The sequence below is a fragment of the Hyla sarda genome, chromosome 12, assembly GCF_029499605.1.
Source record: "Hyla sarda isolate aHylSar1 chromosome 12, aHylSar1.hap1, whole genome shotgun sequence".
In the NCBI taxonomy this organism is placed as follows: domain Eukaryota; kingdom Metazoa; phylum Chordata; class Amphibia; order Anura; family Hylidae; genus Hyla; species Hyla sarda.
In genome coordinates, this window is record NC_079200.1 from 5,388,369 (window position 1) to 5,404,274 (window position 15,906).

At 45.4% G+C, this 15,906-nt stretch overlaps 1 protein-coding gene across 1 annotated transcript in view; it reads right to left on the minus strand.

The window, feature by feature from the left end:
• Positions 1-8,206: 8,206 nt before the first annotated feature.
• CPNE1 (copine 1) overlaps positions 8,207-15,906 on the minus strand; it is a 28,484-nt gene continuing 20,784 nt past the window's right edge. The window contains exons 14-15 of the mRNA XM_056547966.1: positions 14,260-14,496; positions 8,207-10,732 (exon numbers count right to left, since the gene is read on the minus strand). Of these exons, the coding sequence (XP_056403941.1) occupies positions 10,616-10,732; positions 14,260-14,496 (354 nt within the window). The 3' untranslated portion in view covers positions 8,207-10,615. The remainder of the gene's footprint in view (positions 10,733-14,259; positions 14,497-15,906) is intronic.

A 15,906-nucleotide genomic window follows, 5' to 3' on the forward strand; every position in this document is an offset into this window, starting at 1 on the left:
CCGATTCATGTAAAGACAATATCAGACATTATAGGGTAACACCGACCTCACTACAGGGAAGACTTCAGGGACTGTCTCCTGTATATAAGAAGGAGTCTTGTCTGCCGGGGAAGCAGTTCTGCAGCATCTGGAGGAGTTGGAGACATTTACACCTCTATTTACTATGTAGGAGCGAAGTGCATGAACCGCAGGCAGTGTAAACATCACCTCCTTGTTATATATACATTGAATGTAATGTACCTGCCTTATTACTACAGTATATCCAACTGGGGGGGGATCTGATCATATCACTTCTTAAAGGAGTATTCCGATTGAAATCAATGAAAAATAACAAGCGTTCCAAAGTGCTGATGATTTCAGATTCAGTGATGGGTCTCAGTGATGGGTCTCGGTGATGGGTCTCGGTGATGGGTCTCGGTGATGGGTCTCGGTGATGGGTCTCGGTGATGGGTCTCAGTGATCGGTCTCAGTGATGGGTCTCAGTGATCGGTCTTAGTGATGGGTCTCAGTGATCGGTCTCAGTGATGGGTCTCAGTGATTGGTCTCAGTAATGGGTCTCAGTGATGGGTCTCAGTGATTGGTCTCAGTGATGGGTCTCAGTGATCGGTCTCAGTGATGGGTCTCAGTGATCGGTCTTAGTGATGGGTCTCAGTGATTGGTCTCAGTGATGGGTCTCAGTGATGGGTCTGAGTGATGGGTCTGAGTGATGGGTCTGAGTGATGGGTCTCAGTGATCGGTCTCAGTGATGGGTCTCAGTGATCGGTCTCAGTGATGGGTCTCAGTGATGGGTCTCAGTGATGGGTCTCAGTGATTGGTCTCAGTGATTGGTCTCAGTGATGGGTCTGAGTGATGGGTCTGAGTGATGGGTCTGAGTGATGGGTCTCAGTGATGGGTCTCAGTGATGGGTCTCAGTGATGGGTCTGAGTGATGGGTCTCAGTGATGGGTCTCAGTGATCGGTCTCGGTCATGTGTCTCAGTGATGGGTCTCAGTGATGGGTCTCAGTGATGGGTCTCAGTGATCGTTCTCAGTGATGGGTCTCAGTGATGGGTCTCAATAATCGGTCCCAGTGATCGGTGTCAGTGATGGGTCTCAGTGATGGGTCTCAGTGATGGGTCTCAGTGATCGGTCTCAGTGATCGGTCTTAGTGATCGGTCTCAGTGATGGGTCTCAGTGATGGGTCTCAGTGATCGGTCTCAGTGATCGGTCTTAGTGATCGGTCTCAGTGATGGGTCTCAGTGATCGGTTTTAGTGATGGGTCTCAGTGATGGGTCTCAGTGATGGGTCTCAGTGATGGGTCTCAGTGATCGGTTTTAGTGATGGGTACCTATGATCGGTCTTAGTGATCGGTCTCAGTGATCGGTCTCAGTGATGGGTCTCAGTGATGGGTCTCAGTGATGGGTCTCAGTGATGGGTCTGAGTGATGGGTCTCAGTGATGGGTCTCAGTGATGGGTCTCAGTGATCGGTCTCAGTGATGGGTCTCAGTGATGGGTCTCAGTGATGGGTCTCAGTGATGGGTCTCAGTGATCGTTCTCAGTGATGGGTCTCAGTGATGGGTCTCAATAATCGGTCCCAGTGATCGGTGTCAGTGATCGGTCTCAGTGATGGGTCTCAGTGATGGGTCTCAGTGATCGGTCTCAGTGATCGGTCTTAGTGATCGGTCTCAGTGATGGGTCTCAGTGATCGGTCTCAGTGATCGGTCTTAGTGATCGGTCTCAGTGATGGGTCTCAGTGATCGGTTTTAGTGATGGGTCTCAGTGATGGGTCTCAGTGATCGGTCTCAGTGATGGGTCTCAGTGATCGTTCTTAGTGATGGGTCTCAGTGATGGGTCTCAGTGATCGGTTTTAGTGATGGGTACCTATGATCGGTCTTAGTGATCGGTCTCAGTGATTGGTCTCAGTGATGGGTCTCAGTGATCGGTCTCAGTGATGGATCTCAGTGATGGGTCTCAGTGATCGGTCTTAGTGATGGGTCTCAGTGATGGGTCTCAGTGATCGGTCGAGAATATTAAGTGACCTAAAGGGGTACTCCACCCCAAGACATCTTATCCCCTATCCAAAGGACCCCACGGGACCCCCGCGATCTCAGCTGCGGCACCCCAGACATCCGGTACACAGAGCAAACTTCGCTCCGTGCCGGATGACTGTCGATGTGGGGCTGAGGCTTGTGACGTTGCGGCCACGCCCGCTCGTGAAATCACTGCCATGCCCCCTCAACGCAAGTCTATGGGAGGGGGCGTGACTGCCATCACGCCCCCTCCCATAGGCTTGCATTGAGGGGGCGTGGCAGTGACATGATCCAGACGCTGCTGAAGACCCTGCGATCTCACTGCTCCACCCGGTGTTCATTTAGAGCATTGGGTGCAGTGGTGGGGGCTCGTGATGTCACTGCCACGCCCCCTCAATGCAAGCCTATGGGAGGGGGCGTGACGGCAGTCACGCCCCCTCCGATAGACTTGCGTTGAGGGGGCATGGCAGTGATGTCACGAGCGGGTGTGGCCCCGACGTCACAAGCCTCTGCCCCACTTCGACAGTCATCCGGCACGGAGCAAAGTTCGCTCCGTGTACCGGATGTCTGGGGTGCTACAGCGGCGGGACCCCCGCGATCAGACATCTTATCCCCTATCCTTTTGTATAGGGGATAAGATGTCTAGGGGCGGTGGTGTACCCCTTTAAGTGGTAACTATATGAGGTCTGTAGGATCCTGTAAGGTCCAATCTGATCCAGCAGGCAGAAGGTCTCAAAATCCCCTAAAATACGAGGAACGTTACGGCGGCGTCTGTCCGGTTCCAGCTCTCGCCTCTCTATATACGTTTCCGCTTCTACCTGTAAGACCTTTCTACCATCACACCCACTCCGCTTATAGTCAGCAAACACGGCTTAACACTCTCCGCGAGAACAGAGGAGGACACGCCAAGATCTACAGTGGAATAACCCGGGATCCCAGACACCAGAAAACGGCATCTGCTTCTTAAAGGGACGGTAATCATCAAGTACATGATAGTCTCATTATCTGTGCTGTGGTGTCCTATGGGGGACACGTGAGCAGTGACTGTAGGCTGACGGTTTTGTTCTTAACCCTTTAAATGGGCGGTGTCAGATCCCCAAAAAATTCTATGTTGTACATCTTGTCAAAACATTAACCTTTCTAATATACTTCATAAGAAAATGTTATCTGCTTATTATAGAAATCATGGCTTATAAAAAAAAAGACCACTAGGGGTCCCCATACCATCCAGAACATAATCCTGTCCGGCTGCAGCATCATCTTTGTCCCAGCTGAAGCACAGACAAGAGGACAAAGTCCAGGAAGTGAGGGCGGGACTAGCACTAATCTGTGCTCACTCCTGTCCTATCAGCCTGCAGCATGAAAACAGAGAGGAGGGGGTTACGGAGCAGCTTGCAGTGACTGGATGAAGAGACCCAGCATAGCACAGCAGAGTAAGGGAGGAAGTGAATGCATGGTGAGTGAGGGCGGGCTCAGTGTTTGCCTCGGACACGCCACTTCCTGAGCAGTGAACATTTTGTTCTGAACACTTGGAGCGAACGGTGAGGTTGTGACGTCACGCAAGACCCCTCAACGCAAGTCTATGGGAGGGGGTGTGGGAGGGGTATGACGGCCGCCACACCCCCTCCCATAGACTTTCATTTAGAGGGTGTGGTGTGAAGTCACAAAGCCGCCTCCCGTTCTAAAACGAGCGCTGGGTGCTGCACAGAGATCGCGGGGGTCTCAGCGGCGGGACCCCCGAGATCAGACATCTTATTTCTAGGGGCGGAGTACCCCTTTAAAGATGCAGTCAATTTTAATGTTTGTGTTTTTGTTTTCCCTCTTACCCATTTAACCCCTTAAGGACCAAGCATTTTTTCGTTTTTGCATTTTCATTTTTTCCTCATCACCTTCTAAAAATCATAACTCTTTCAATTTTGCACCTAAAATTCCATATGATGCTTATTTTTTGCGCCATTTTTGCAGTGACATCAGTCATTTTGTCAAAAAATCTATAGCGAAACGGAAAAATAAATTCATTGTGCGACAAAATTGAAGAAAAAAATTGCATTTTGTAACTTTTGGGGGCTTCCGTTTCTACGTAGTAAATTTTTCGGTAAAAATGACCCCTTCTCTTTATTCTGTAGGTCCATACGATTAAAATGATCCCCTAATTATATAGGTGATTTTGTCAGACTTCTGGAAACAATCATAACTATATGCACGGAAATGTATACGTTTAAAATTGTCATCTTCTGACCCCTATAACTTTTTTATTTTTCCGTGTATGGGGCGGTATGAGGACTAATTTTTTGTGCCGTGATCTGAAGTAGCGGTACCATTTTTGCATTGATAGGACTTTTTATATCATTTTTTTATGATATAAAAAGTGACCAAAAATGCACTATTTTGGACTTTGGAATTTTTTTGCGCGTACGCCATTGACCGTGTGGTATAATTAACGATATATTTTTATAATTCCGACATTTACGCACGCTGCAATACCACGTGTTTATTTTTATTTACACAGTTTTTTTTATGGGAAAAGGGGGGTGATTCAAACATATATTAGGGAAGGGGTTAAATGACTTTTATTAACTTTTTTTTTTTTTTTTTTTTTACTTTTTTTTGCAGTGTTATAGCTCCCATAGGGACCTATAACATTGCACACACTGATCATTATTATCCCCTAGGGACCTATAACACTGCACACACTGATCTTTTACACTGATCATTGTTATCCCCTAGGGACCTATAACACTGCACACACTGATCTTTTACACTGATCATTGTTATCCCATAGGGGGCTATAACACTGCACACACTGATCTCTTACATTGATCATTGTTATCCCATAGGGACCTATAACATTGCACTTACTGATCTTTTACACTGATCATTGTTATCCCATAGGAGACTATAACACTGCACACACTGATCTCTTATAGTCTCCCATGGGATAGCAATGATCATGGTAAAAGATCAGTGTGTGCAGTGTTATAGCCCCCTATGGGATAACAATGATCAGTGAGTGCAGTGTTCTAGTCTCCTATGGGATAACAATGATCAGTATAAGAGATCAATGTATGCAGTGTTATAGCCCCCTATGGGATAACAATGATCAGTGTGTGCAGTGTTATACTGATCATTGTTATCCCATAGGAGACTATAACACTGCACACACTGATCATTGTTATCCCATAGGGGGCTATAACACTGCACACACTGATCTCTTATACTGATCATTGTTATCCCATAGGAGACTATAACACTGCACACACTGATCATTGTTATCCCATAGGGGGCTATAACACTGCACACACTGATCTCTTACACTGATCATTATTATCCCATAGGAGACTATAACACTGCCCACACTGATCTCTTACACTGATCATTGTTATCCCATAGGGGGCTATAACACAGCACACACTGATCTTTTACCCTGATCCCTGCAAAGCCATAGCTTTGCATTGATCAGTGTTATAGGCGGTCGATTGCTCAAGCCTTAATGGGGCTTGTTTTTTGGGGCCCCCGATCACTCACCTTTTTACAGTTTCTTGATATGTCCTTCTGTTCCCGAGATATGAGGGTTTATAGTTTGTTTGATAATTCAGTTATTAGTCAGAAAGGCGTAAACTTATATAAAAAAAATGGGAGTGGCTATCAGGTGATGGGCGGGGTTAGAGTATCAGGGGGTTTGTATTAGGCAGACACGGCCCTTAATGTACAATGTTTTTCATTACTAATAGACATCTACATACAGTGATCAGAAACCAATACGTTTTTGCTTCTATATAATAGCTGCGCCCCCCTAAACACAACATAATATACTAAGGGCTTGTGGGCCCTGGAGAAAAAGGTCAGCATGTCCCCCCCAATCCCCTCATACCCCCCAATGAGCCGTACAACCACATCCCAAATTATCTCTGCCACTACGCCCCTTACACATAGCAGGTGAATGGTAAATATTGGGTCCTTGGGCCCTTCCCAGGTGGTCTTTAGTATTGTGGATAATCCATAACCCCCCCCCCATTTATTGGCTGTTTCCCACATATAATCCTATAGGAGAAGGTTACTCTTGGGATTTGCTTTTATTACATGGGATATAGTGTTGTACATATTATACGGTGGATGAACAGCGCCACCTAGCAATGGGAAAAAATAAAACATTTCAAAGTTAAGGATGATTGACAGCTCCAGCCTAGTGATGGCCGCTCTTCTTCATGTCCAGTTGCGTCGGTCATCAATGTATAAATAACGGCGACAACAATGTAACCAACAGAAGGAATTTCCACCGATGCAGAGAGTCCGGCAGATTCCATCAGGTCATTAGTTATTTTTCCCAAAAAGAAGGGCAAATTGGAAAAGTCACGTATGAGAACAGAAGTAACGTAGCAGAAATATCTAAACGCTTAATCCTTTAGTCCTGTTTGTCGGATTTTATCGGGCGCTCTCGTGGAAGAATTTTGGCACCCTTATTTAGAACATTGCTCCAGGTCATTGAGGTTTGTGAGCACCAGTTTATACATGGCTCCTATGTTTGGTCCCACCACAGCATTTCTACAGAAGTGTGGCTGGGCCATTACAACCAGAGGCGGCTCTACCATTAGGCCAGATAGGTGGCTGCCCAAAGCCTCACAGCTGCCTAAAAGGTCTATTCACACAGCAGCATTTCCGGAATTTGCGTAATTCCGCCTCAAATTAAAGCCCATAGACTTCCGCACTCCCATTGACACTTCTGAATTTCCGCTTGCGGAATTCCGCAAGCGGAAATTCAGTAGTGTGAATGGGAGTGCGGAATCCCATAGAAGTCTTTAGGCTTTGATTTGAGGCGGAATTCCACAAGTGGAAATTCTGCCGTGTAAATAGACGATTAGGGTATGTTCACTGTTCACTGTTCGTGGAATTTTGTGAGCGAAGATTCTGTCAGGCGGCCGTCGCCAAAAATACTTTGCGGTAGGACCGCGGGGCACTGCGCTGTCCCCATTGATGGCTATGCAGTAATCGCTGAATTCCGTGCAAAGAATGAACAGGTTCTTTCTTTGCGCAGAAGTTTCGTGAAGCATGAACGGGTGTCGCGGAAGACCCATTTACACGGATGGTACTGTTCACAGCGCAGAATTCCGTAGTGTGAACACTACCCTTACTCTCACCCCCCAAAAAAGGAAATCAGTCTTGTACAGGAGCCGCTGACGCCCCTTGATGATGTATACAGGTACAGACAGGCGGACCTCTGCTCCTCTTCTTGTTGTCCCGCCATCCTAGAGGGGTTCTCCCACCTCTTTGTGACACCGCGTGGCGGTAGCGGTGGACTTATCTGCCATCCTGGTAAGAGCAGTGGGAGCGGGTCCCTTAAGAGGACGGTAGTGAGGGAGCACATGATGTGTATACTAGCTGGGAGCCGGGTGTGCGCCCACAGGTCACGTTTGATGATCAGGTCATCAAAGGCACCTGGCTGCTACTAATCCTCTTAAAGGGGTACTCCGTTGGATTTTTTTTTTAAATCATCTGATGCCAGAAAGTTAAAGAGATTTGTAAATTACTTCTATTATAAATCGTAATCCTTCCAGTACTTATCAGTTGTTGTATACTACAGAGGAAATTCTTTTCTCTTTGGAACACAGGACTCTCTGCTGACATCACGAGCACAGTGCTCTCTGCTGACATCTCTGTCCATTTTAAGAATTGTCCAGAGTAGGAGAAAAACCCCATAGCAAACCTATGCTGCTCTGGACATTTCCTAAAATGGACAGAGATGTGGGCAGAGAGCACTTTGTTCCAAAAAGTAAAGAATTTCCTCCCTCTGTAGTCTTCAGCAGCTAATAAGTACTGGAAGGATTAAGATTTTTTAATAGAAGTAATTTACAAATCTGTAAATCAGTTCTTTCTGGAATCTGTTGATTTAAAAAAAAAAAAAAAAAAAAAAAAAAAAAAAAAAAAAGGTTTCCACCGGAGTACCCCTTTAATTCTTATGGAAGCAATAAGGGTGTACTTTAAATGTCACACATTGCTTCTGCATTTTGGCCTAGTTTTTTACCAAAATAAAGATGCACTGTCTTGTTGTTCTTCATCTATGGTTGCTTTTACCTACATTTTAGGAACTTTGAATTACATTTCATGGTTTTATGAATCAAAATAGAATGACATAACCGATATGTTTATACAAGACAAATTGTATTCCTCATGCACAGACTGCACACAAAACACACAGTTTCCTTATATTTGTATATTTTATTTGGCATTTCTATGAAAAAAAAATAGCACAAAACCAATATGGGGATACTACAAAAATAAAAAACAATCCGTGGTGATTCTAGCCGTCTAGTTTATGTCTAAGGCCGGAGCAGAGTATAAAGTGAAGGACATGATACAAGGACTGCTGAAATATAGAACAGAAAGGAAAATGGCAAGATATACGAGGAATAGGAAGAATTATTGTTATTTACGTCTAAAAGATAAAGTATTCCTGAAAAGTGCTATAAATATGGCGTCAAAAAAGCTCTATACCTTGGAGGATAGTAAGAAGGCACCTAATAATACAGGCCAATGCATAGCGAACGTCAGTGTTACATAAAATGTCATCTAATCCTGTTAAATGCAAATGTTTAATACAAGGAACCATCTACCACCAATGAGAAAATCAGATAATCTGGGATGGCCACCTGAGGGCCCATTGAGATACTCGGGGGATCATTACCTGAGGGCCCATTGAGATACTCGGGGGATCATTACCTGAGGGCCCATTGAGATACTCGGGGGATCATTACCTGAGGGCCCATTGAGATACTCGGGGGATCATTACCTGAGGGCCCATTGAGATACTCGGGGGATCATTACCTGAGGGCCCATTGAGATACTCGGGGGATCATTACCTGAGGGCCCATTGAGATACTCGGGGGATCATTACCTGAGGGGCCATTGAGATACTCTGGGATGGCCACCTGAGACCTCATTTAGATACTGGGGGGGGGGGGGGGGGGCACCTGAGGTCCCGTTGAGATACTCGGGGATGACACCTACTGAGATACTGGGGATGGCCAGCTGAGGCCCCATTAAGATACTTGAGAATTGACCACCTGGAGATCCACTGAGATACTCTGGGATCATTACGGGAGGCCCCATTGAGATACTCTGGAATGACGACCTACTGAGATACTCAGGATGGCCAGCTGAGGCCCCGTTAAGATACTTGAGAACTGACCACCTAGAGCTCCACTGAGATACTCTGGGATCATTACCTGAGGCCCTATTGAGACACTCGTGATGGCCACCTGGAACCCTAGTAATATACTCCAGGATAGCCACCTGAGGTCCTATAGAGATACTAGGGGATGGCTATGGTTAGATGTTGAGGGTCCCCCGCACCGATCATGAATAGAGGCCACTCACAAATATCTAAAAGTAGAAGCGAATCCTAAAGTGCAGCTTGTGAAAAGCCACTTTTGCCGAAACATGACTTTACCATCTATGACATTATGTGCACAGTCTGGTGTGTTTCAGGGGTTTACTGTAGACCGGTAACTGGAAGGCAAAATATCTGACTGTTTGTGGTTGGGTCAATGGGATTTCAGGAACGCTCCCACTTTTCCTACATGTAATGCACTAATGTCCCTTAGGTGTACCCACTAGACCAGAGGTCCTCAGGGCCACGCACAGTCCAGGATTTAATTTTTTCCAGGTAAAAACTGAAAAAAAAAAAACAGAATGTTTGTGGAGCCTTAAAGGGGTACTCCACCCCTAGACATCTTATCCCCAATATAAAGGATAGGGGACAAGATGTCTGCACCCGGCATTCGTTTAGAGCGTCGGGTGCAGCGCCGGAGGCTTGTGAAGTCACGGCCACGTCACTTCTATGCAAGTCTATGGGAGGGGGGAGTGACTGATGTCCCATAGTCGTGCACCGAGGGGGCGTGGCTGTGACGTCACAAGTGTGGCGTGGCTGTGGCATCACGAGCCTCCGCCCCGCCAGTCATCTGGCACGGAGCGAAGTTCGCTCCGTGCATCGGATGTCTGGAGTGCCGCAGCTGAGTGTCTAGGGGCGGAGTACCCCTTTGAGGACCAGGTTGGGGGCCACTGCACTAGAGTCATCCTCTCGAGTCACAGATGACACCATCCAGAATCAGACTGGAAAATGGTCTGCAGCTGTGGAATGTGGACGTGTCTGACTCTGTTCTATAGACTAACTAGATGCATTTCCTAGATCTTCTCCATCGTTATAGTAGATGTCCCTCATTGGGGGCCACATCTGTTACTCCTAAACCTCTGCCTAGAAATGCTGAGAAAAGATTCATATACAGGATATATCATTGTAGCCGAAAACCTCACGCAAGACTTCATCTAAGAGAAGATCCAACACTGTGCATAGTAAGAAACCCCAAGAAGCTAATACCCAAGTCAAACCCTCTACAAAAAGCAAGATGGCGGGACTGCCACGGCCTCAGTGTTACCGATTGTCACTAGCAACATCCATTGATGGTGGATTGTCCTGCCACGTCGGCAAAGAACGGAAGAGACCAGACCCTAACTAGGAAAAAAGTCTTAATAGAGAGGATGACGGGGATGGCTTCTGTACGGTAACGTCTTCTGGTTGTAACAGCACCTTGGATACGTGGATCATCTGTTTTTCCTATGCGGTCTTCTGTTGTGGGGGATTCATCGGGGGCATTCCCAGAACCTTGAAGTAGGAGACCAGCTGCTTCGGGATCTCAGCAAGTACGGCCTGAGTCAGCGCTTCACGGGGGGCCTGAAAACAATGGAAGAAGGAAACGGGATTGTATGAACAGGGGACATAAAGTGCTCATCAATACTGACCTGTATACAGTGCCTTGAAGTAGTAACCACAGATATAGACGCCCATAGACATCTCATCCCCTATCCAAAAGTATAGGGGATAAGAAGTCTGATCGCAGGGGTTCCACCGGTGATGACCCCGTGCTCTCCCTGCTCCTCCGGGCGTTCGTTTAGAGCATTGGGTGCAGCGCCGGAGGCCACGCCCCACTTGTGACATCCTGGCCACGGCTCCTCAACACAAGTCTATGGGAGGGGGCATAACTGCAGTCACGCCCCCTCCCATAGACTTGCATTGAGGGGGCATGGTGTGACATCACAAGGGGCGTAGCTATGACATCACAACCCCTGCAGCCCACACCCAGTATAGTTCCCCCACATTAGGTAGGCAGTGGCCCACACAGACATACAGCCTTCAGCCATATACCTGTATATACCTGTGTACCGCTCCTCTAGTCAGGGGTCATGATCATAGCCCATAGCAGTAGGTCCTGGGACCGGAAAAGCGGTGGTCGGAGCACCGAAGATGATGTGCCGCTGATCTTTTGGGACACAGGAATGTTTTGAATGTGACGGGGGAAATTAATCTGGGGGGGGGGGGGGGGATGAGGGCAATTGCCCCATTGCCCCTCCCCCCTGGATCCGCCACTGAGCTGGAGGCACCTTGGTTAGGAAACAGTGATGTAGATTAAGGAAGTAGCGGTATTATCAGGGACACTTGTCATTTCTCTTATCATTTTCTGGCTTTTCTCACAAATTAAAACTGAACAAATTCCCTGTGGATATAGGAATCGAGGGGAAGATTTATCGAAACCTGTTCAGAGGGAAAAGTAGCTGAGTTGCCCATAGCAACCAATCAGATCGCTTCCTTCATTTTTCAAAAATGAACAAAAACAAAAACAGAAGATCGCTCCATAGCGTAAAACCACCGCGAGGTAATCCACACAGTAAGGGAGGAACTCTTCCCATAGATGGTTGTGTGGACTCCGCGTGAAGGAGTAGTCTGTCCGGTCTGCCGCCTCCCCCGATCAAATTATCAAATTCAAGCAACGACTTCAACGGCGCTGACCAGGACAGGCACATCAGGTACGAAGGGTTTTAGGTAAAAATGCAACGTGTTTCACTGAGCTTGCGCAGTATTCATCAGGCTTAACAAAGCAGGATGAGGAGGAGTCTTATATACAAGGTGGAATTAACCCTTTCACAGATAGTTATTTCTTCTTGGGCTGCTAATTAAAAAAAAATAAAATAAAATAAAAATTCTACTACTGACAATACTTTATCTGGGTGAATACCGAAAGAAACCCGACAAACATAAAGATAAACATCCATAAAAACATATACATTGCAGTAACGGGAATGCACGTGTGTGTATATGTACTAATAATAATAATAATAAAACCAGAGAAAAAGGATTAAAAAAAAAAACTACAAGAGAACACAATGTAATAATATTATGTTGTAATCGTGAGTGTGAATAAGCACATACATGAGGGCACAACCCAACCATATGTATGATCGCTTAGGGCAAAAGGGATTAATAATCCGTCATTATAAAAAATCATTATAAAAAAAGGCATTTATCCACATGCATTCATCTTAGACGAGCCCGGGCATTAAAATATTATATAAAAAATAAATGTAAAAATAAAAAATTATATATACACCTACACCCACACTAGCTGAGTACCCGGTGTTGCCCGGTTTTTCCTTCCTAATCCTTGTCGTGGAGGTAATCACGCCCCCTCCCATAGACTTGCATTGAGGGGGTGGGGTGTGACATCATGAGGGGGCGTGGCTATGACTTCACGAGCTCCAGGCGCCGGCTTGTTCCAAACGCTGAGCAGTGGAGTACCCCTTTAAGTCTACTTGGCGCTAGTAGGTTTTGAAAATTGTTTTGCTTGTCTAAATGTTACATTAGGCGTCTTCGGGACTATTTCCTTCAGTATAGGATCTGCTAGAATAATCGGCCAATTTTTCCTAATAATTTTTTAATCTCTACTCCACTGTTAAAACTAGTGATAACATTTTATTAACATTTATTTTTGAAAACGCACGTTAAATGAGCCCTTGGTCTCTTGGCATATGTCGCAGTATTATTATGCATGTGGACTGTGCAGTTTTATATATACTGCGCAGCTTAATATATATATTTATTTTTTCTGTTTTTTTTTTTTCCCCTCCTCTGATGCCCGGGCTCGTCTAAGATGAATGCATGTGGATATATGCCTTAATAATGAATATTTTTTTTTTTTTTTTTTAATAATGACGGATTATCAATCCCTTTTGTACTAAGCGATCATACATATGGTTGGGTTGTGCCCTCATGTATGTGCATATTCACACTCACGATTACAACATAATATTATTACATTGTGTTCTCTAGTTTTCATCCTTTTTCTCTGGTTTTATTATTAGTACATATACACACACACGTGCATTCCCGTTACTGCAATTGATATGTTTTTTTTTTTTATATTATATATATATATATATATATATATATATATATATATATATATATATATATATATATATATATATATATATATATATATATATATATATATATATATATATATATAAAATTTCCTTTCATATATTTATGGATGTTTATCTTTATGTTTGTCGGGTTTCTTTTGGTATTCACCCAGATAAAGTATTGCCAGTAGTAGAATTGGCTTTTTTTTTTAATTAGCAGCCCAAGAAGAAATAATTAAAGGGCACCTTTCATCAAAAAAAACTTTTGATATATTATAGATTAATGTATGCAGAATAACTTTCCAATTGCATGTTATTAAAAAATATGCTTTTTTCTATTTAATTTTCCACTCTGAAAAAATGACCACTAGGGGTCTCCCTACCAGTCCTTTTTTATAGATTTCAGATTCATTCAGGAGTCCTAAATCTCAAACTGCAGCCGGAACACAGACAAACTCACCACTGCTCACTGCCAGGAAGAAGTGCTGAGCTTGTCTGTGTCCCGGCTACAGTCTGAGCTTTAGGACTCCAGCATGACTCTGAAATCTATAAAAAAGGACTGGTAGGGAGACCCCTAGTGGTCATTTTTCAAAGTGGAAAATTTTATAGAAAGAAGCATATTTTTTAATAACATGCAATTGTAAAGTTATTCTGCATACATTAATCTATAATATATAAAAAGTTTTTTTGATGAAAAGTACCTTTTAACTGTGAAAGGGTTAATTCCACCTTGTATCTAAGACTCCTCCTCAGCCTGACTTGTTATGCCTGATGAAACTGCGCAAGCGCAGTGAAACGCGTTGCATTTTTACCTAATAAACCCTTCTTACCTGATGTGCCTGTCCTGGTCAGCGCCGTTGAATCCCACTCCATCCCGCGAAGTCGTTGCTTGAAAGTGAAAGTAGCGATCTGATTGGTTGCTATGGGCAACGTATCCTCTGGACCGGTTTTAATAAATCTCCCCCAGAGATATTTACCATCACAGAATATCTAAAAACTCACATTCTGGAATTGGCGGAATGGCACAAACTGAACGATGTCGCGAGCGGCGGGCTCCCCGCTGGAAGATTTCAGGACTCCATTGTCTCCATCGAGAAACTCCATGGCTTTAAAGTCTGCGCTGCCGACGCCGATGATGATGATCGACAAGGGGAGCTTGGAGGCCTGGACAATGGCGTTCCGGGTGTCATTCAGGTCGGTGATCTCCCCATCGGTGATGATTAATAGAACAAAGTATTGCTGGAAAAAGGAGAGAGAGAAAAACCTAAATATCTCAGTGCCCCCCGATCACTCACTCACTCACAATTATAGATTGTCTGACAATTTAGGGAATCTGTCAGATGGGCGTAAACTTAATTTAAAAAAAATGGGAGTGGCTACAAGGTGATGGGCGGGATTATACAGTCAGGTGGTGAATGTGCATTGAGGGGCGTGTCTGAATAATACACACGCTAACTAAAATCCCGCCCTTCACCCAATAGCCACTCCCACTATTGAAATAAAAGTGTTACTCCGCCCCTAGACATCTTATCCCATATCCGTGACGTCACGAGCCTTCAGCAATGAATCGACACTCTAGACGAACGCCGGGTGCAGCACGGAGATCGTGGGGGTCCCCGATCCAAAGGATGTCTAGGGGCATTGTACCACTTTAAGTTCACGCCCATCTGGCTTAACTAAAATTATCAGAAACCATAAACCCAAATATCACAAGAACGGGAGGGCAGTTTTGAGGAAACCTCAGGCTTCCTATATTTTGCTGTAAAAAAAAAAAAAAAAAAAAAAATATAATAATAATAATAATAATAATAATAATAATTATATATATATTACACACACGGCATGTCTTTTGTGGCTTTTCCACCCAGAATAGTGTATACAGTGATCCCTCAACATACAATGGTAATCCGTTCCAAATGGACCATCGTTTGTTGAAACCATCGTATGTTGAGGGATCCGTGCAATGTAAAGTATAGGACAGTGGTCTACAACCTGCGGACCTCCAGATGTTGCAAAACTACAACTCCCAGCATGCCCGGACAGCTGTTGGCTGTCCGGGCATGCTGGGAGTTGTAGTTTTGCAACATCTGGAGGACCGCAGGTTGTAGACCACTGGTATTGGAGGTTATACTCACCTGTCCCCGCCGCTCCGGACCGTCACTGCTCGTCACCGCTGCCCTGGATGTCGCCTTCCATCGCTGTAGCCGCGTCCCCGTGGTGTCCCCAACGCTCCGGTAAGGCCTCTGCTTCCCCGGCATCCTCGCTCTCCGTCGCCGCCATCACGTCGTTACACACGCCGCTCCTATTGGATGACGGGACGGCGTGCGCAGCGACGTGATGACGACGATGGAGAGCGCCGACCATGCAGGGGATCCCAAAGAGGACGCGCCGGAGCCCCGAGGACAGGTAAGTGATCGTCAGCCGACCACACGGGGCACCGTAAACGGCTATCCGGGGGCAGCTGAAGCAGTCTGCGCTGGAGGATAGCCGTTTATGCAATGGCCCCGACATACAAAAGCATCGTATGTTGATGCCGCCTCTGAGAGGCCATCGTATGTGGAAATTATCGTATGTCGGGGCCATCGTAGGTCGGGGGGGGGGGGGGGGGGGGGGGGGGGTCACTGTATTAGTATGTGCATTTTGTTTAGT